The sequence below is a fragment of the Arvicola amphibius genome, chromosome 6 (assembly GCF_903992535.2).
Source record: "Arvicola amphibius chromosome 6, mArvAmp1.2, whole genome shotgun sequence".
NCBI classification, from domain to species: domain Eukaryota; kingdom Metazoa; phylum Chordata; class Mammalia; order Rodentia; family Cricetidae; genus Arvicola; species Arvicola amphibius.
The window spans coordinates 33,905,666-33,925,232 of record NC_052052.2 but is presented as its reverse complement, the minus strand read 5'-3'; the positions used below and the strand labels follow the sequence as shown (position 1 = coordinate 33,925,232).

Sequence of the window (19,567 nt, the reverse complement as noted above, 5' to 3'; positions counted from 1 at the left end):
AGAGATCAGACCTGGAAGGAAGGGGTGAGATGTGAGACATTCCCCTAGGGGAAAGATCCTAGGTCCAGAAGTGGGAGGGGAGTGGGCATGGACAGTCAAGTAGTTAGGCGATCTTAGAGCTGTGACTTGGCACATAGCTTCCCTCTTTTCTCATTGATAAAACGGGGCAACTACGTACCTCACTTTCCTCAAGAAAAGTGTAACACAGTCTGCTTATACTGAGAGTAACGCAGCTTACTGTCCGTCAGGACCGGTGGACAGAGTGCATGGAGGGAAGCGACTGAGCTCACTGGATGACAAGATTCCCCATAAGTCTCCACGGCCAAGACGTACTATTGGGCTGTCTCGAAGCCAGTCAGACATTTTCTCTCGTAAGCCTCCACGTACAGTCAGTGTCTTGGACCCCTACTATCGGCCACGAGACGGTGCTACACATACCCCAAAAGTTAATCCTTTCAGCGCACGCCAAGACCTCAAGGGTGGCAAGATCAAATTCTTTGACCTTCCCAGCAAATCTGTCATTTCCCTTGTATTCGACCTGGACGCACCAGGGCCTGGGACTGCGCCTCTGGCTGACTCTCAGGAGCCACTGGCCATGTCTTCCAGACGGTGGCGTTCTTTGCCTGGGTCCCCCGAGTTCTTGCGTCAGGCTTGTCCATTTGTGGGCTGTGAGGAACCACTATCTCATGGGCCTCCACCACGACTCAGTAGCCTCAAGTACAGAGTAAGAGAGATCCCACCATTCCGGGCATCTGCCCTACCAGCTGCTTCAGTCCATGAGGCCATGGATTGCTCCAACCCCCAAGAAGAAAACGGTTTTGGACCCAAGCCCAAGAGGACCAACCCATGTGTTGACACTGCCTCTGAGGAGATGGAGGTGGAAGAAAGGCCACAAATGGCTCCTGTCCTCTTTTCCATCTCTGGAACAAACTTCCAAACCCAGGGAGAGCAGGATGGGTGAGGTGGGGGGAGGACTAGTCCCTACCTCACCTTAGGGATGGACCTTTACCTGAAACTGCTGGATCCCCTTGGTGCACAGCCAGGCTCTTCTCTGGAGCCCCAGGCAGGCTGAGAAAAGCCTGGCTTAAAAATTGGGCTTTTAGTGCCCAATGTACTTAGGGCCAACCTAATTCTAAGCCTCCTGAAATCCAGCAAGGAGCTCTGGCTCCCACTGACAGTCACGTCCTAGATAGGACCAAAGGACTCTAGTTCCAGGCTGAGCTGGCAGGCAGCTATGCAGCTATTACCCAGTTCCTTTTCTACCCTAGGTCTCTTGTGCCCATTCTGGGGCATATAAGCTACAGGATGGACACTCGAGTTAACTAGGAGGCTGTAAAGGGCATGGCTGTTTCTCAGACCTGAAGACTGGGATGCTTCTTGCCAGTATGTCTAAGACACTTGAATAATTGCTGTTTGCACGTACTGTATGGTCAGACCACATCACTACATCTCTATGCAAGGGGCGACAAGGCAATGTGGTGGTCAAGGATATTTTAGCTAACCTATTCAAGACTTTTCCAGTTGATTAATCTATTTTCATATTTATAAAGGAGTCTTAATGTTTTGCCTCAAGACTTTCAACCTTGGTGTTGGGAGTGGGGCTGATTTGTAGGCCCCAGGGCCTGCTCTATGTATGTGTCAACAGGTGATACAGAGGTTAATGTATTATACTTGGACCGGTTTTCTCCCTGCTATAGTTGAAGCTTTGGGAACAGTCTGTCCTTACAGAGCCGCAATAAGAAATAACCAAAGAATGAAGTTGGTTAAATATTTTCATAATTCATTTCTGTTGATTTTCTTTTTTTTGTAAAACTTTTCCCAAGACACTTTCAGATTAAAAAATAAAGCTGATGTTCCAGGTGCTAGTTAGTCTTATTTTGTACCCCTGGGTCAGGCCTCAGTACAAAAGAGTGAAGCACTCATTGTCTCTGCCAAGACCTGCACAACAACTCTGTAGTACTTAAACGCAACATACACACGCTAACAACTCAAATAACTTTCTCCTTTTATGAAATAGGGTTTTGCCATACAACTCTGGCTGATTTGAGCAGGCCATGAACTGTAGCAGTCTTCCTGCCTCAGCCTTCAGGGTACTGGGATGCAGACACGAGCCACTACACAGTGCCAAACATCTCTTTCCTACTCTTAGCTTCTCTCCCTAGGTCTATTGCCAGGCAGATGTTTGGATCAGCTGCTGCCCTATTGCCAGGCAGATGTTTGGGTCAGCTGCTGCCCCAAGCCAGCTTCATTTTCTGGTTGTGGGCTTTGGAAGAACGAGAAAATTGGCTCTTAGCCACTGTGAGAGGTACAGTTTTGCCGCTTAGATATACCTTATTGTGACATTCAGGAAGCCAAGGTCCAGAACTGCAGAGGTGAAGTCCGTGCCTCAGTCCCACATAGGCCATCACATAGCCTGTCATAAAGGCGTCAAAACCAGCCCGATGCAGTCCATCCCCAGGCACAGGATTAGGACTGGCTTGACTCACTGGCAGTTCTGAGGCAGCCACATCAGCTATTTCAGAACTTGTTGCCTTATGCTCCACCTCTAAGTCACTTTTGTGATCTTGCTTGGAGCCAAGCTGATCCCTAGTTTCACCCTCTGTCACTTTTTGCTCGATTTCTGTCTTGAGGCTATCTTCACAGACCTGCTTTGTGGGAGGACCATCTTCAGCTTGATCCCTAGTTTCACCCTCTGTCACTTTTTGCTCGATTTCTGTCTTGAGGCTATCTTCACAGACCTGCTTTGTGGGAGGACCATCTTCAGCTTGATCCCTAGTTTCACCCTCTGTCACTTTTTGCTCAATCTCTGTCTTGAGGCTATCTTCACAGACCTGCTTTGTGGGAGGACCATCTTCAGCTTCCTCAAAGGTCTCTGTCCCTGGCTGGCTCAGCAAAGCCCTTTTCCGTCTGTCCTTACGTCGCCGCCGTCGCCGTTTGTCCTCTGCCACAGCCTCATCAGTGTCAATGATAAGGTCAATGTCATGTGACTGAGGACACTGAGGTCCTAGAGGGCACCAGCCATAGGCCTAGGGGTTAGAAAGAGGCTTAGAAGGGGTTCCATACATCAGAACCTCCCTTCCCCAAGAAACAGATAAATGTTCTCACCGAGAACTTGGTGCAGATGCCGGTGGTGTGAGAACGACGGGAGGTTACAGGGGACATACAACAGCGGTAGTCAATATGGCCTCTCAGGCTAGATGGATAGCTGCAGAACTCCAGGGCAAGGTGTGGGCTGCCAGCTGCCCGCCGCTTCCCATTTTCCCGCTCACTGCAACAGCGCAAGAGGGTTTTGCTCCACTAGCATATAAGCTCCACGAGAACAAGGGGGTTTGTGTTTTGTTCACTGCTGAATCCTCAGCACCTAAAAACAGTGCCTGGCATATGGTAGGTACTTGATAAATAATCTTAAGTGAATGAAATAGGTTCATACCAGGCCCCACCCCTTTCCCTTAGCCGTGTCCTCACCATTTCCGGAAAGCATATTCTAAGTAGGAAGCTACAAAGCGGGCATGAAACTCTGCAGCATATTTGGTGTCATAAATGCCTGCTGGGAACATCTCACACAGGTCAGCAGTGAAGGTTCCCAAGTTCTCGGGCAAGTGTGCGTAGAAGTTCTGGTACAGGAACACCAAGTCTATAAGGCCATTATGTAGCACCAGGGGCCGACGGGCCCGAATCAGTTCGAGGAACAGGGTCCGTACTGACTGGCTCTGGCTTTCGTCTCCCTAGGTGGAAGGGAAGGGGTCAGTGGGAAGAACAGAATGCCCACCCAGTCAGGCTCTTGTATGGCACACCTGGGAAGTACTCCCTCATTTTCCAACCCAATGCTACCCTCCCTCGTATGTCTCACATGTCCCCTGCTTGTAAATATGGGGAGTCACTGACATGTGGCTCCCCATATTTACAAGCAGATGTCCCCCAGGCAGTCAGTCTATGGTAGCGAGAAATACGCCACAGAGAACACAGACTCACGGCGACAGAAGATGGACCCCTACCTTGTCATTGCCCTTATGGTAGGGGATACCCTGAGCATACTGCCGGTTGAAATTGAAGCCGTGCTGTACCAGGAACTGCACAGACTTTGGTTCTATGACATACTCCTCCATGCACAGTAAGGTGAGATTGAATACTTGGGTCAAGTAAGAATTTTCACCCTGAAAACAAGGAGGGTCTGTAATATCAAAAATTAGCAAGGAAACCTCCCAACCTTCTCCAGCACCTCTACTCTTCTGCCCCATGCCTCACATCTGGGGTGAGGGAAGCTCATACCTTATCTGGCTGCTGCTTGAAGCAGGCGAGGCCCAGGGACAGAACAGAACGGGTCCTGGCAGCATGACAAACGGCCTTGTAACGTTCCTCGATGCACCTTAAGAGTTGGGTTTGGGCATGGCTGTGGCTGAGTTAGTTTCACAAAGGACCCAAACTACTGAGAGCTGGGATGCCCTAACCCTGGATTGAGATCTACACACTTGTTAGGGTGTTAAAGAAAGCTGGGGTTAAAGAAAAGGCTTATGTGGGGCAGTGGTGGCGCATGCCTTTAATCCCAGCACTTGGGAGGCAGAGGTGGATCTCTGTGAGTTCGAGGCCAGCCTGGTCTACAAGAACTAGTTCCAGGACAGGCTCCAAAGACACAGAGAAACCCTGTCTCGAAAAACCAAAAAACAGGGGGCTGGAGAGATGGCTCAGTGGTTAAGAGCATTGCCTGCTCTTCCAAAGGTCCTGAGTTCAATTCCCAGCAACCACATGGTGGCTCACAACCATCTGTAATGAGGTCTGGTGCCCTCTTCTGGACTATAGACATACATGCAGACAGAAATTGTATACATAATAAAATAAATAAATATTTAAAAAAAAAAAAAAAGAAAAGAAAAACCAAAAAACAAACAAGAAAAGGCTTATACTTACTGATTCAGCAAACTCTTCCTGTCCCCAAGCCCACTCAGCTCCTATGGATGGGTAAAGGACTGTGATTATCTCCCACACCCGTCACACCCTTCACCGCCACCTGTCCTCCCTGTTTCCCAGGTCTCACCGTGTCCACAGCCACAAAGCTGGCCGTCTTTAAGGCCAGCAAGAGCGACGGCCATATCTCCTTGAAGTTGTCACTCTGTACATCCACCACAGGAACCCGCACCACAAACTCCTCTGCAGATTTTGTGTTTTTGTTGACATCACCTAGGGATAAGGGAAATGAATAGTCATGTTCCCACAAGGTCCAAGTGGATCAGACACCAAGCTAGATGTAGGAGAGGGGTTGCCCATCGACAATCTCTCTAGAGATCTTGCTACCTCCAGCTCCATACACACGCTTTGGACAGTGCCCTAAACTTGGAAAGAGAGCATCTGGGTCTTGCAGAGGCTTTATGTGGGATTGGGAAATCATTTCCTTTTTTGCAACGTACTTAGGAGACAAGTGTAGACAACCTTTGAGTATTCTTTCTCCTCCGAGCCTGTAATATCAGGACTATGGAGCATAAAACTGAAGGGCCTTGAGTTTGAAGCCAGTCTGTGCTATAGAGCAAGACCCTGTCTCAAACACAGAGCCCGTAAGGCTCTATACTCATGGTGCCTCAACAGATGCACGAGTGCTTCAAAGTTAGACCCAAGCTCCACTTATCGTGGACGACTCCCCACTTCCCTGGTATTACCGATTGACAACCGCCGGCTCGAGCCAAACAGCACCTCCCAACATGCCCTCACTACTCTACACTCTAACTTCACGGGCTTTAAAGTTGCACGCGCTGCACACTGGGACTTGTAGTCTCCTAGGACAGCGGGCGCTAGCAGAAGCTACAGGCCTGACTCTAGGACTACCGGCCCGAGGCTTATCCCTCCACAGGACCCCGGAGGCTTCTGTGGCTACCCCCTGGGAAGTCGCTCACCGTCAGAGGTCGCAGGAACCGAAGGCACACCGTCGTCACTGTCGGCGGCCATGATGCCGCGCGCTCCGCGCCAGCCTTCTGGAGGTACGCGGAGACTTCCGCTTCGTCTCCCGGAGAGACTCCGGCGCAGGATGGGGCGGGTCTCACCGTCTGGGTCTCGTGGGGCCAACTTCCGTTCCGAGTGGCCGGGCCGAGCGCGGAGCGCGGACCTTGCGCGCGCCGAGTGCCTATTGGCTGAGCGTCCGACTGGGCGAAGCCACGCCCCTTGGCGGGTTCTCCGGGTCTGCGGGCTGGAGACTGCGCAGGAGGTAATTTATTTTTCCGCATGCTCTGGCGGGAACTTGGAACTTTTAAGTTACTACAAATCTTTTCATATAACAGCCCAGGGCTGCCGTGGGCAGCGCAGGATTCCCGGGGGTGGAGGAGAGCATGCCTCCTATGCTGAGATAAAACCATGCCTAGGAGCTCGGGAGAAATGGGCGCGCCACACTTTGTAAAGGGTCTGAGCGTGGACGCAACCCCAGAAAGTTGGAGGGAGAGGCGGGAGGCGTTTTACCGGACGCGGGTAGATGATAGGTGGTAAAGCGACCAGTCGGCAGGAACGCTTTTAAGATAATTCACACAGTGATAATGTGCATTTGGGTTAAGGCTTTGATAGTAGGATATCAAGGAAGAGCCAGCTTGTCCGAATTTGACCCCTGTCATAAGAGAGGTAGTAGTAACACTGTCGGAAACCAGTGCCACCGCAGGGCGCGTTCACATCCTCCGCCTACCGGCCTGGATTTCCCCTGAATCAATTTTTCTGGAGGGAGTGTCTTTTTATGCAGCATTACCTCACCTCACTGAAAAAGGAATCTCCTTTGAATCTTCCCCCATCCCATTAATTCGTTTAACAATTATGTATTGTGTATGATAAGTATATTTGGCACAGGCTCTAAGGAAATCAAAGAGACCTCTCATAAATTTGTGGGTCTCTAGTAGCACAGGCTGGCCTTGAACTCCTTTAAAACAAGGACAACAAAAGTCCTCAGTCTCCACATCTGGAGTGCTGGGTTACACGTGCTTAACACCACCCTTGTTTGTTCAATGTTTTGTTTGGTTTTGGTTTTTGTTTTTCGAGACAGGATTTGTCTGTACCTTCAGAGCCTGTTCTGGAACTCACTCGGTTGACCAGACTGGCCTTGAACTGGCCAGACCCGCCTGTCCCTGCCTCCCGAGTGCTAGGATAAAGGTGTGCTTGGAGAGTGAGCCTTTTTAAGAAAACTGTGCTCTTTCCTAGCGCTTCATACCTTTAACTTGTGTGACCTTTCCTCGTTATGCCAAGAGTTTCTTCTTTGAAATATCTTATGTAATTCATTACGTGTGTTGTTCTTTGTTGGCCTCTGTTAGGTTATAAGCTGTCCTTTGGAAGAACCCTTCTGTGTTTGCTGAGGTTTGAGGGTCTCCGCAACCACCACAGCCAGCAGTTACCATCTTTGGGAGGCAAGATGGTAGTTAGGTTCAGCACAACTAAGTAGCCAGTGTTGGCTTAAACTTCAGGAGTCTCACCCCAAGTTGTTTATTTTAGACATATTTAAGCACAACACAGTTTGGTGAAAGATTTCCTGGTGATAAATGACTTGACCCTGTGTGCACAATAAAACTTAAGACGTGACTACATCAAAACCCTTTGTCAAGTACCCGTGAGATCTTGTATAACAATGGGTTCTATAGATTGACAAGCTCACAGTAATGGTCTGGGGGAAGATCAGTTGTCAGGTAGAGCAGAGGTCATCAGCCTTCTAGGTGGGAAATAGGTAATACATCTTTCGCTCTGAAGAGACAACCTTGTGTGTTTAACATTCCTGGTTCCCCTATTGCTCATCTGTGATCACAAGGACCTCTGTCTTACCCACACTGAGGTAATTGTTTGGCGCACAGTAGGCAGTTCTAAAAACATTTGTTAAGGGATTGATGGGAAGCTATTGAACAGTTCATATATGGAAGTGAAAAAGAAACATGATCACTTCTGTTTTCTTTTGTGGTTTCATATAGGCTAGGAGAGATCTCAATCTATTTAGCTGAAGATGACCTTGAACTCCTGAACCTCCTGGCTCCACCTCCTAAACACTGGGATTACAGGTGCAAACGTGGGATTGCATTGTGGAAGCAATGATCATATCTTGGAAAGATTGCTTTCTTCGGAGAACAGGCCGTAGGAGAAATTGTGAAAGTGAGCAAATTTGTCAAAGGTTGGTGATGAAGCGGAGGAGAATGTCCTATTGAGAGTATTGGAGTATTGTAGGTGTAGAGGCCTAGGAAAAAGGAGGGGCCGTCACAGAGAGGTGGGAAGAAGGCAGAGCCAGTAGTTTGTATATTCCCCCCCCCCCCAAGCGAAAGCAGGGTCATTTGATGAAAATGAGGTGGTGAATTCCAAGTCCTGGTAGGAAGAGATTAAAACAGGTTTGGTGGGATTGCAGCACAACCAAAGATGGGATCAAGTTGCTTACCTAGCCTCTGCTTTCTGAGCTGAAATGGAAGTAATAGTTCCTGCCTCCCGGAGCCATTGGGTTAAGCCGCCAACCCAGTAAAGCCCTGCCTGGGGTTGAGCAGACAGTAAGCTCCCACGCTGAAGTGTTACATACTTCATTAAAGCCTCTTTCTTGTCTTTTCTTATTATTTATTTAGTTATTTATGGTGTGTTTTGTGTGTGGGTGAGCCCATACATGCTGTGATAATCAGGCTTGGCAGCAGGGACCTTTATCTGTATAACTATCTTGCTGTTTCCTATTAGTAATGTTTTTGCAATTAGAGAAAAGATAGCCAGGAAAACAGCCTAGCAACAGCCAGCCAGCTGTACTTACTAACGCCTGGCCAGTTAAGATTTACTAGCCCATCTCTCTTCTCATTGATTTGCCATCTGCTCTCAGGCATATCTTTTTCCATCTTTAATTCTTGTTTTCTCATTTTTGTGAGGCAGAGGCAGGTGGATCTCTGTGAGTTTGAGGCCAGCCTGCTCTACAGAGGACAGCCAGGTCTACACAGAGAGACCCTGTCTCGGAAAAAGAAAAAGAAAATCCTTCATAGACATGCCCAGATTCTCAGGATTTTGTTGATTCCAGACATAGTCAAGTTGACAACCAAGAGTAGGCATCACAGAGGATCAAGGTGTGAAGCCAGCCTTGAATACGTAGTGAGACCCTGTTTCAAAAGACACAGGGGCCTGGAGAGATGGATCAGCATTGAATAGCACTTGCTGTTCTTATAGCAGAATTCAGTTCCCAGAATGCATTTGGCAGCTCACAGCTGTAACTACAGTGCCAGAGGATCTGACACCTAGCCTCTGAGAGTAGCACGTGGTACACGCATGCATGCATGCAGACAAAAGACAGAAAAGAAAAGAAAAGAAAAGAAAAGCTGGGCAGTGGTGGTGCACGCCTTTAATCCCAGCACTCAGGAGGCAGAGGCAGGCAGATCTTTGTGAGTTTGAAGCCAGCCTGGTCTACAGAGTAAGTTCCAGGACAGGCTTCAAAGCTACAGAGAAACCCTGTCTCGAAAAACCAAAAAGAAAAGAAAAAGCCGAGCTGGACATTCTGAGTGATTTGGGGAGAGGTGGCTCTAATTCCTTCAGGACTTCAGATTCAGCCTCATTGTGGCTGACCCCATTGGCTACATCTGTCTCTTCCAGGTCATCATGAAGAAGCTACGAGCATCTGTCAGGAGTCACAGAAAGCAACCAGCCAACCCCGAGAGAAGGGGAAAATGTGCCCTTAGCAGCAGCCAGGCCAAGCCTTCTGCCCCTGATGGTAAGGAGCTCGGCCCTTGCCAGAGTGTCAAGGGACTGGTTTCACTGGCCGTGCGAGAGGACAGATTCAAGCTTGCTGTGTACCAAGGGACTAAGAAGCTAATTCTGACTGTGGCTGTGTAACTTTGGGCCAAGCGCTCTGGGTGTTTTCTTATCAGTAGAATGGAACAATCTCATCTACACATTTCTTCACTGTCGTGCAACTTTCATGGAATCAAATGAGTTTATAAACCCCTGAGTTTTGAAAATAGGGAAACACCCTGCATGGGTACCTATTCTGCCTAACTAAAACTATTGAGTTTTCATTTGTAGCCCAGAAAGAACAAAGACACTGGGCAAAACTAAGACCAGAAATTTGGCCAAGGCTATACATAACTAGAACTCAGTAAGAATAAAATGTCTAATATGGAAGAGCCAGAGGTAGCCATCACCCTTGTAATCCCAGCGCTTGAGGAGTTGGAACAAGAGGATTAGGAGTTTAAAGCTAGTCTTGGCTGCACAGCAAGTTTGAGGCCAGTCTGGACTATGAGATCTTGTTGAGACCCTGCTGCTGGAGAGACATCTTAGCTGTCAGGCAGTTTACAGCTGCCCAGAACTCCAGCTCTAGGGAGTCAGATACTTCGGACATATGCGCACTTCAAAATAATTCTAAAAGATAAAATGGGGGTCCTGGGGGGAAGGGTAATCCGGAGTGTCCTGGCTGTCCTGCAGGCCGGGCGAAGCAGAAGGATGAGGAGTTCCTGCAGACCTCTGTCTGCCCGTACCATCTGTTCAGAGACACGACCGATGTCACAACGTTCCGAAGGAACTTGCTCAGCTGGTATGATCAAGAGAAGCGGGATCTGCCTTGGAGAAGATGGGTAAGTGGGACAGGGACAGTGGGCTGGGCAGTGGCTCAGACCTTTCAGTTCTGAGTCTTCACCTGTGGTTTCCTTCACAGGTGGAGGAGGAAGCCAACTTGGACAGGCGGGCCTATGCTGGTCAGTACAAAACTGGGCCGCTGTGCCTGCGAGTCCTTAGTTTAGGGACTATGTTTAGGTTTGGGGACAAGGGGCTAGGAGTCAGGGTGAGTTAGCAATACCTCATGTTAACCCCCTTCCCCAGTATGGGTGTCAGAGTTTATGCTGCAGCAGACCCAGGTTGCCACGGTGATCGACTATTATACACGATGGATGCAGGTGACGCCAGGGAGGGAGGGGAGAGTCGGCTAGACCCCTAGACCCCGGAAAAGGCTTCCTCTCACACCCTCATCCTTGACCTTATTTCCTCAGAAGTGGCCAACGCTTCAGGACCTGGCCAGTGCTTCCCTGGAGGTGAGCCACCCTTGGGTAGGGGGAATGGAAACAACTGAGGGACTGACCACCGATCTTTGACCTCTGACCTCCACCTACAGGAGGTGAACCAGCTCTGGTCTGGCTTGGGCTACTATTCTCGAGGCCGTCGGCTGCAAGAGGGAGCTAGGAAGGTAAATGGGGGTGGTACGCTGACTAGGAGGCCAGCAGCCTCAGGTGTCTTCACACTGAACCTTCCTACTCTAACCAGGTGGTAGAGGAGCTAGGTGGTCATGTGCCACGGACAGCAGAGACCCTGCAGCAGCTCCTGCCTGGCGTGGGGCGGTACACAGCTGGAGCCATTGCTTCCATTGCCTTTGACCAGGTAAACCTGTACGCCACCACCCACATTCAGTATGCACACCCCCTTTCTCCAAGTCCAGTCTGACTCCCAGGCTCCTCCGTGCCAGGTAACTGGTGTGGTGGATGGGAATGTCTTACGGGTGCTGTGCCGTGTCCGTGCCGTTGGTGCTGATCCCAGCAGCACCGTTGTCTCTGGTCATCTCTGGTAAGATGCCGGGATGATGGGAAACTGGGAAGGGTCTGTCCAGAGGGTTTTTGCTTGCAGTAGTGTGCCTTACTTTTAGGAGCCTAGCCCATCAGCTTGTGGATCCAGCCCGGCCTGGGGACTTCAATCAAGCAGCCATGGAGCTGGGGGCCACAGTGTGTACGCCACAGCACCCTCTCTGCAGCCAGTGCCCTGTGCAGAGCCTATGCCAGGCATACCAGAGGGTAAGCTTCCTAAGGACGAGTTAGGGTGACCTAGTGAATGACCCTTGCCCTATGACACCCTCCTCTATGTCTCTCAGGTGGAGCGGGAACAGCTCTCTGCCTTGCCGGGCAGTCCTGACATAGAGGATTGTGGTAAGCGCCAGCCCCGACCCCAGCTTGCCTCTCCTGGCCCTGTTAGGGAGCTGCCTTTTCAAGCCTGAGTAAGATTCTGTAGTGGGGCTAAGCCTCCCCCTGGGCTTGACACGAAGGCCACTTGGACTGAGCAGAGTTTGGGATTTTTGTGTGCAGCTCTCAAGACTAGCCAGTGCCAGCTTTGCCTGCCTCCCACAAAACCCTGGGACCTCTCTCTGGGAGTGGCCAACTTTCCTCGCAAGGCCAGCCGCAGGCCTCCCAGGGAGGAGCACTCTGCCACTTGTGTTGTGGAGCAGCTCAGGACCAGCGGGAGTCCCCTCATTCTGCTGGTGCAAAGGCCTCACTCAGGTGCCTGACTATGGGGGCTGGAGGTCAGTGTCACAAGCAACCGAGGAAAAGGGCAGTGGAAGACGCTGACCCCTTATCTGGCTGCCATCAGGTCTGCTGGCCGGACTCTGGGAGTTTCCATCTGTCACCCTGGAGCCCTCAGACCAGCATCAGCACAAAGCCCTTCTGCGGGAACTGCAGAGCTGGTCCGGACCCCTCCCCGCCACTCGTCCCCAGCACCTGGGAGAGGTAGGTCAGCAGAGGTGCCAGGAATGAGCACTTCCGTGTTAACATTCACAGACCCGGCTCCATCTCTTCCCTCCCCAGGTGATCCACGTCTTCTCTCACATCAAACTGACATACCAAGTATATAGTCTGTCCCTAGAAGGACAGACCCCAGCGACCCCTGCACCTCCCGGTGCTCGATGGTTGACTTGGGAAGAATTCCACAGTGCAGCTGTCTCCACTGCCATGAAAAAGGTACTTTTGCTGTCTTGTTTGTTTCTTACACGAATTTATTGCTGTATAAATGAAAAAAGAAATGTATATTTTAAATAAAATTGCCAGGGCTGTCCATAGGCCAGGGTGGAACTCAGGCTATTGGTTCTTTTGGAGAAGGTGCCAGTCCTGTTTTGTTTCCCCCCACCTCCATCTTGGCCAGGTATTCCGCGTGTATGAGGACCATCGGCGAGGCACCTGCAAGGTGAGTCCCAGATGCTCATCCTCTCGTCTTCCCCAGGCCTGCCTCTGGGGCTCTTAGAAGTCATGTATTGAATCCATTGTGAACTAGGGACAGATGGTACAGTGAGCCCACAGGGCATGAGGACAAGAACAGATTGGTGTAGGCTCTGGTGTCACAGGGGATGGATAGTATTTGTTCAGGGTTCCGTGGGATCTGAGGTAGGGAGCCATCTGTGAGACAAGGACCAGGAAAAGCTGCTTAATGAAAATAACTGCTAATTTGGGTCCTAGAAAAAGATTTGTTTTTATTATTTTTAACTATGTGTATGTATCTATGTGTAGGTATATGTACATTGAGTGTAGTACCCATAGAGGCCAGAAGAGGATTTGATGTTATAGGTGCTTATAAACCATGTAACATATATACTGGGTCCCCGACTCAGGTCCTCTGCAAGGACAGTACACACTCTTAACCACGGAGCGATGCCTCCACCCCTTGCCCCCAGACAGTTTCATTTAGTATAGGTTGGCTTCACCCACACTGTGCAGCTGAAGATGTCCTTGAACTTCTGATCCTCCTTCATGAGGGATTATAGGCACGCACCTATCCTATCCAGCACTGGGACACAAACCTAAGGCTTTGTGCTTGTTAGACAATCCCTCTGTCAACTGAGCCATGTTCCCAGCCCCAGCTTTGCATCTAGCAAGATTTTTTTGGGGCACCTTTTGGGGAGGTGAAAAATCCTACAGCATTATAGGCTAGATTAGTAGGGCAGGCAGAAGATTCCCTGACGTGTACTTACTACTTCCCACCTTTGGATTTTCTACAGGGTTCTAAAAGGTCCCGCGTGTCTACTCCATCGAGCCGCAAAAAACCCAGCCGGGGGCAGCAAATCCTGGATAGTTTCTTTCAGCCTCATATTCCCACAGACACACCCAACAGTACGGCCCAGTGATACCTCTGGGAGGCCCACCCCAAATCCAGTCTAATAAAATGCTTATTACTGTAGTCCTTTTGGAGACCGTTCTACACTTTTTCTAGTCCCTTCACTTACTTTTGCGAGGTTCAGAAAATGGTCAAGTCAGCTTGGTTCTGACTTCCTCTGGACGCATTCTGACCGGAGTATTCTTTGGCAGAATCAGGGCAGCTGCAGGGAGCACCTGTCAGTGGCTGACATCCAATGCTCCCATTCTGGGTCTCAGGTAAGCTCTGATTGGAGCGTCATCTTAGAGCAGGTGGCTGGGCTAATCCTGACCTAGTCTGCACCTGCAGCCGTTGCTCCCTGGGGAGGTCGGCACAGAGGAGGGTTTGTATTCTTCCTCAAAATCATTTATTCAGGGTCCATTTCACAAGTAGTGAAACTTCAGAAAGCACAAGGGGTGTTAATCCCAAGACATTAAGAGGATGGGGAAGAAATGCAGAGACAAAGGCAGTTCAGAGTGCTATCTCACGACCTCATTCCTTTATTCTATTACCTAGAGGTGTCAGACATTTTAAGTCCCATCTCTTTGGAGTCCGGTGAGAGACTCTAGAATTGGCGGGTACTGGTAGGAATGAAGACCCACACCTGGCCCTGAAGGGAAGGATGGGCTTTATCTGGGGTGTGGTCCTGTGAGGCGCGTCAGCTCCAGCAGGCCTGTGCTGGACTCCTTCCTCAGAGCACCTAGGACAGGTGGCGGCTCCCAGATCTAGCGGGCTCTCGCAGCTTCCTCTTGCACCGACTGCCATAGTGCCCGGATGTTGTTCTGGCCAAAGCCTGTGGCCCCCTGTCTCTGAATCAGTTCCAGAAAGAAGGTGTCCTCAGCGAAGAGGGACTTGGTAAAGACCTGAAGCAAAAATGTGTCTTTAGCGCCATCTAGCAGAATTCCCAGCCGTCCTAGAAGGTTAGGCTTGTGCCCTGCAGCTATGATTTGTTCCTCTTTGCCGGGCTGCTGATAGTAAGCTTCAGGAGGGGTTAGGAACCGGCCTCCTGCCTTCGCCATCCCCTCAGAAGCTTCCATGATGTTGGGAGCGTACAGTCCTACATGCTGCAGGCCTGGCCCTCCGTGCCGGGCTAGAAATTGCTCTACCTGGTCCTGTTTGTTGGGGAGTCCCGATAGGGACTCTGCCAGCACGAGGGTGGGAACAGTGCTGTCAGGCGGGATCTGCAGGGCAGTAAGCCTTAGTCCCCCTCGCCCAGACCCTGCAGCCACCTTGAGGCCCTGCTCTGGATCCTCACCTGGGCTCAGCGGCAAGTGACGAAACCCTAGGCAGTCGTGGAACCACCGCCTAAGAGTAGGGGAGCTGCCAGAGGTGCAGGCCAAGGTCAAGTGGTCCACGTGGCTGACCCAGCCAGGGCCAGACGTGCAAGGCAGCGGTCTGAATCCAGGCAGGAAGGATCCACGATAGCCAGCACGTTGCAGCAAGGTAAAGCTAAGGTTACCAGCCGGAGAGCTGACCACTGTATAGATGGCTGTGCCCTGTGCATCCCTCACGCTAGTGGGTGGTACCGGCACCACGCAGCCCAGTGCCGCCAGCGTCCGGGCGGCGGCGCCCACATCTTCCACGTCGAAGCACAGGTTCGTGGCGCTGGGCACCGAGTGGTGCGGATCCAGGCCGTACAGTGGCTCCCCCGGCCCCGAGCCCTCGTTCACTAGAAAGACTGCGTCTCCGCTGCGCAGGGCCAGCTGTCTCCAGCCGCCTGCTTCCCGCACCGCCAGGGGCTGGAAGCCGAAGAAGCGGTGTAGATCCTTAGCTAGGGGCTGTCCAGCTGGCACATGGAAAGCGACATGGCACAGACGGCGGCCATGAGCAGCCATGGCGAGTCCAATACCTCGGCTCTGTCCTTCTGGGGCGGCTCACTTGTTTCGAACCCCAAAACTCTTGGTCCCAGACTTGTTGTTGGAAGCCGGTGGAGCCCAGGTCTGCTCGAAGAGCGCGTTCCTTGGTCTTTTCTGGGCAGAGGTCACAGTCAGACCTTGGGGAATTGATCCTCTCTGCAGCGCAACCTCAACCAGAAGCCAACTAAGGACCTCAGGCTCTGGGGGTAAAATGTATGAGAACCATGCGGACGCTGAGCGGGGCGGGAGATCGGGCTGGAGACTCCGCCTTTGACACGCCCTCTCGCCCAGAACGGGTTTTCTCGGGTACAGCCGGGACGAAGGGCAGTTCCATCCCAGGGCTTTGGACCAGGTCACACCCTTGGCCCTGAGCCATCCCTTCCCGGGCTCAGGAAGTCACAATAGCCACCTTCACTCGGTGCCAGGCGCAGTCTTCTCACGACCTCAGAAGTTCTGCTCGGGTAGGGGAGGAGCCCGAATCCTCACTCCACAAGCACGGGATTTCTTAGTCTGGTGCTTTTTCTTTACTCAGGAGTCTGTCTTCAAGTCCTAGTGCTCCATTCATGTCTTACTTATTTTCTTAATGTTAAACTATTTAAAGATATAGATTTTCAATCTCCAAAACGGGGCGGAGAAATAGATAAAAGAGAAAGCATTTACATGCCTTTCCAATCATCCAAGCCATCTCTACTTTACTGCCTCTTCAAGTCTACTTCTGCAACTAATCGAGACTTGGAGGTAGGAAAAAGGAAATCCTTTTTGTTTGTTTGTTGTTCCTGTGAGGAACTACTACTGCTGACCACCTTAACAGAACTCCAGCCACAACTCAGGCCTTCCTTACTCTTTAAGCACCCTAAAGATCGGAGCCAGGGCCCCCAAGATGAGTGAGGTCACTAGGATGAAGAAGCCTATGGAATTTCAGCTGGAAGGGCCTCGAGTCAAGGTTAGAGAAGGACACGAAAGGGCCGAATGCAAGAAGAAAACCTTAGAGAAGACGCCCCGTTGGCCTGGCCGGAAACTCCTTTGTCAGGCCCTAGAAGGCTTCCGTAGGGGACCAAACTTAGACTAGCTGGCGACTGGGTTTTTAAGGTTGCAAGTAGGAGGGCAGGGCAGGATCTCTTTTGCTCACCAGTGATCAGGAGAACTTGGATTCCAGAGTTAAGGAGACCTGGCTTAGAAATCTAGCTCTAATAGTCATGACTTTCATCATGTTGCTTACTTTGTCTCTTCCTTATCTGCAAAAATGGGGTTCCCCTGTCCTGGTGTTGAGAATCAATACCCATGGTCTCACGCATACTAGGCAAGAACGCTCTCTCAGATGGCTGTGGTTACAGGAGACAGTGTACATGTTCAATCAATAGTAGCTGTTGCTGTAGCTTTGTTTTATTCTCATGACACAGTGTCAATGGTACCTCCCAGAGGGTATTGTGTGACCTCTTTCGAGAGGTGGGGGTGGGCAGAGACTGTACTAGCTTGGGTCAAAGGTTAGGCAGCCAAGTCAAGGAGCTCTGATAATGACCCAGAACAAGCTGTGACTCCCTTCAGGGAGTCTTGTAGCATTAATTCAAGATGACTCTCCCCAACGCCCCCATACTAGGGATTGAACTCAGGGCCTTGTAAATGCTAGGCAAATATTCTTATCATTGAGTTACATCCTAGCCCCTGCCCTTTCTCTCATATCCCCCTTGGACCTCAGCTTCATTCTCTAAGATTTCTAAACTTGAAGCACTGTGGAAAGTGTAAGGACTGCCTTAGGAAAACATGTGTCCTAGTTACGGCTAAGTGTGACCTTAACTGAGGCCCAGTCTTTCCACCTTAGATCTGTTTTCCCACGATACTGAGCAGGATGACAGTTACCGGTCTCGTGCAGCCTAAATGACGGCAGTAGATGAAAGACTAGCCAGTGGGACACTGGAGGCCTCACCTGCTCTCCCACCAGGAAGGAAATGTCCCTATTACTAGATCCTAGATTGGGATGGCTTTCTCAGGCCTGTGCAGCTGAGGAATTGCAACCTAGCAAGAGGCCTGGGCTTTAACCCCTGAACCTGGGTCTGACCGTGTAGGGCCTGGACTGAGGTGGCTTTGTCCTGGCTAGTAGCGATTTAGGTCAGACTGCACAACCAAGACAAGAGGGTCACCAAAAGACTGTAGCCTCCACGGTAACACATATTAGGGCCACTCCTAGAGCACTCAGAAAGCCCTGGTTTTGGTGGAATCTGAGGGAGGGGACCTGGAAATACGGATCTCTGAATGCTAGAGCAAAACACAGGCTGCCCTGAGTGTTTAAAGTCAGGACTTCATAATCCATACCCTCCAAGTCTTTGACCCAGTCCCAGAAGTTTGCTTTCAAGGGTACACCCGGAGTACACCACAATTCAGCAAAAACCACTTAGTTTCCATAAGCCCTGCCGTTCCCCTCCTTTTCAGGAAAAAGCATCGACACTGTAACGGACTGGGTTTTCAAAGAGGGGTGAAGGTAGAGGTGGCTGCAGTGTTGGTCCCCTGTGGTGTCGGTGTCCAGAACATCATCCACTCAGGGTTCCGGAACTTTCTTCTCAGCATGACGACTGCCCTCCTGTTGTGGCTACCTGCGCTGGGGTCGGCAAGACGAAGCAAAACGGAGGTCTCCAAGGGAAAGGGAGCCCGCAGGCAAGAGAGCAAGATCATGGCATAGCGGAAGCTTCCTACCACCCCTGCCTTGTGTGTCGGCAGGTGAGGTAGGGGTGATCTTGGGCTGTGGAAAATTGAGGAGTCCAAGTCGTAGAACAGCGCCCCTCCGGCAGGTGTCGACTCCAAGCAGCGCTAGCTCACTGGGCCTGCTAGGAAATCCTAGCTCTCCTGGCTCGTCTAACCCGGTTCCTGGTTCCGGGCGGACCAATGGCTTCCTTGATCGGCCCCTCCCCTCCCCGGACCCGCCCCGTCTTCGCCCCCAGGGCCACCCAGCAGCTCACTTCTTTAAGGATCCGCCACATTCAAGTCTTTCCTGGTCCTGCTCAGTGCTCTTTTACCATTCCCTTCCGCCGGAAGCTGCTCCGAAAGCTCCCTCATGTTTGGATCCGCCTCCGTTTCTCCTCGCTTGACTGCTTTGGGTTGGCTCGGAAAAACCTCACAGAGAAGATGACCTTAAATTTTTTCGAGTTGTAGAATATACATATTTACTAACAAATTCAAACAACAACAATAACAAAACGTAGAGAGTCTCCTGGTAGCCCAGGCTGACCTCTAACACGTTTTATAACTGAGATGACTTTAAACTGAAGATCCCCCTGCTTCCAGAGTGCTGGGATTATAGGTGTGCACCCCGCCTGGTTATGAAATGCTGGGGATGGAACCTAGGACTTGATACGTGCTAGGCAGGCATACCACCAACTGAGCTACATCCCCAGCTCCCAGCTTAACTTTTAAAGTGCATAGCTCTGTGTAGCAAGTACATTCAATTCAAGACAGGGGAGAGGCTATAGGACAGGCCCCTAAGTGAAAGGAGCTAGTTGGGAAGGCAGGAGGGAGGGAGGAAAGAGAAAATGGCAGGCAGGGACATATTGGAGCCTGGTAGTGGGGGTGGGGATATCTCCAAGATAAAGGGCATCCCTAGCATACTAGAGGCCCTGGGTTAATACCCCAAATAGTAAAACCAAGATAGAAAGTCAAATACTGTACAATTTCATTTTCATGAGGTCCATCCTGGAGTAGTTAAAATCATAGACACAGGTTGAAGGGACTCTGGCCAGCTCCAGTGTGGCAAGCGTGGTAAGCATGGCTCTGGCAGGCCTTGTCCTTCCCCATTTCCTCTGCCTTGCTAAAAACCATTAGATTACATTCCTAAAGCTAGCCACCGAGGTCTATTCCCTTATTTGACCACTTCCTTCTCCAGAGCCTGA

At 50.7% G+C, this 19,567-nt stretch overlaps 4 protein-coding genes across 12 annotated transcripts in view; 2 read left to right on the top strand and 2 right to left on the bottom strand.

Moving 5' to 3' along the window:
• Positions 1-1,865, top strand: part of Tesk2 (testis associated actin remodelling kinase 2) — a 105,539-nt gene extending 103,674 nt beyond the window's left edge. Inside the window, exon 11 of the mRNA XM_038332836.1 lies at positions 249-1,865. Within this exon, the coding sequence (XP_038188764.1) occupies positions 249-961 (713 nt within the window). The 3' untranslated portion in view covers positions 962-1,865. The remainder of the gene's footprint in view (positions 1-248) is intronic.
• On the bottom strand, positions 1,760-6,038 carry Toe1 (target of EGR1, exonuclease). Of its 2 annotated transcripts, XM_038332835.1 has the most exons (9): positions 5,883-6,038; positions 5,033-5,175; positions 4,906-4,946; positions 4,270-4,366; positions 3,996-4,154; positions 3,466-3,725; positions 3,106-3,268; positions 2,849-3,026; positions 1,760-2,755 (listed from the first exon to the last, which is right to left on the bottom strand). In XM_038332835.1, the coding sequence occupies exons 1-9, from the start codon at positions 5,932-5,934 to the stop codon at positions 2,223-2,225; spliced, it is 1,626 nt and encodes a 541-aa protein (XP_038188763.1). In that variant the 5' UTR covers positions 5,935-6,038; the 3' UTR covers positions 1,760-2,222. The 2 variants fall into 2 exon arrangements, with proteins under 2 accessions (XP_038188763.1, XP_038188762.1); XM_038332834.1 differs by having other exon boundaries at positions 1,760-3,026.
• Positions 5,775-13,878, top strand: Mutyh (mutY DNA glycosylase). 8 transcript variants are annotated; one of them, XM_038332827.1, is made up of 17 exons: positions 5,775-5,966; positions 7,917-8,113; positions 9,550-9,667; positions 10,378-10,526; positions 10,607-10,646; positions 10,771-10,844; positions 10,938-10,979; positions 11,060-11,131; positions 11,209-11,322; positions 11,408-11,505; positions 11,585-11,729; positions 11,807-11,861; positions 12,018-12,209; positions 12,301-12,437; positions 12,516-12,668; positions 12,850-12,891; positions 13,700-13,878. In XM_038332827.1, the coding sequence occupies exons 3-17, from the start codon at positions 9,556-9,558 to the stop codon at positions 13,823-13,825; spliced, it is 1,551 nt and encodes a 516-aa protein (XP_038188755.1). In that variant the 5' UTR covers positions 5,775-5,966; positions 7,917-8,113; positions 9,550-9,555; the 3' UTR covers positions 13,826-13,878. The 8 variants fall into 8 exon arrangements, with proteins under 8 accessions (XP_038188755.1, XP_038188756.1, XP_038188754.1 ...); XM_038332828.2 differs by having other exon boundaries at positions 5,775-6,190; positions 7,917-8,094; XM_038332826.2 differs by having other exon boundaries at positions 5,775-6,190.
• Positions 13,879-14,317: 439 nt separating this feature from the next.
• On the bottom strand, positions 14,318-17,316 carry Hpdl (4-hydroxyphenylpyruvate dioxygenase like). The gene has a single exon (XM_038334161.1). The coding sequence runs from the start codon at positions 15,666-15,668 to the stop codon at positions 14,559-14,561; it is 1,110 nt and encodes a 369-aa protein (XP_038190089.1). The 5' UTR covers positions 15,669-17,316; the 3' UTR covers positions 14,318-14,558.
• Positions 17,317-19,567: the final 2,251 nt, after the last annotated feature.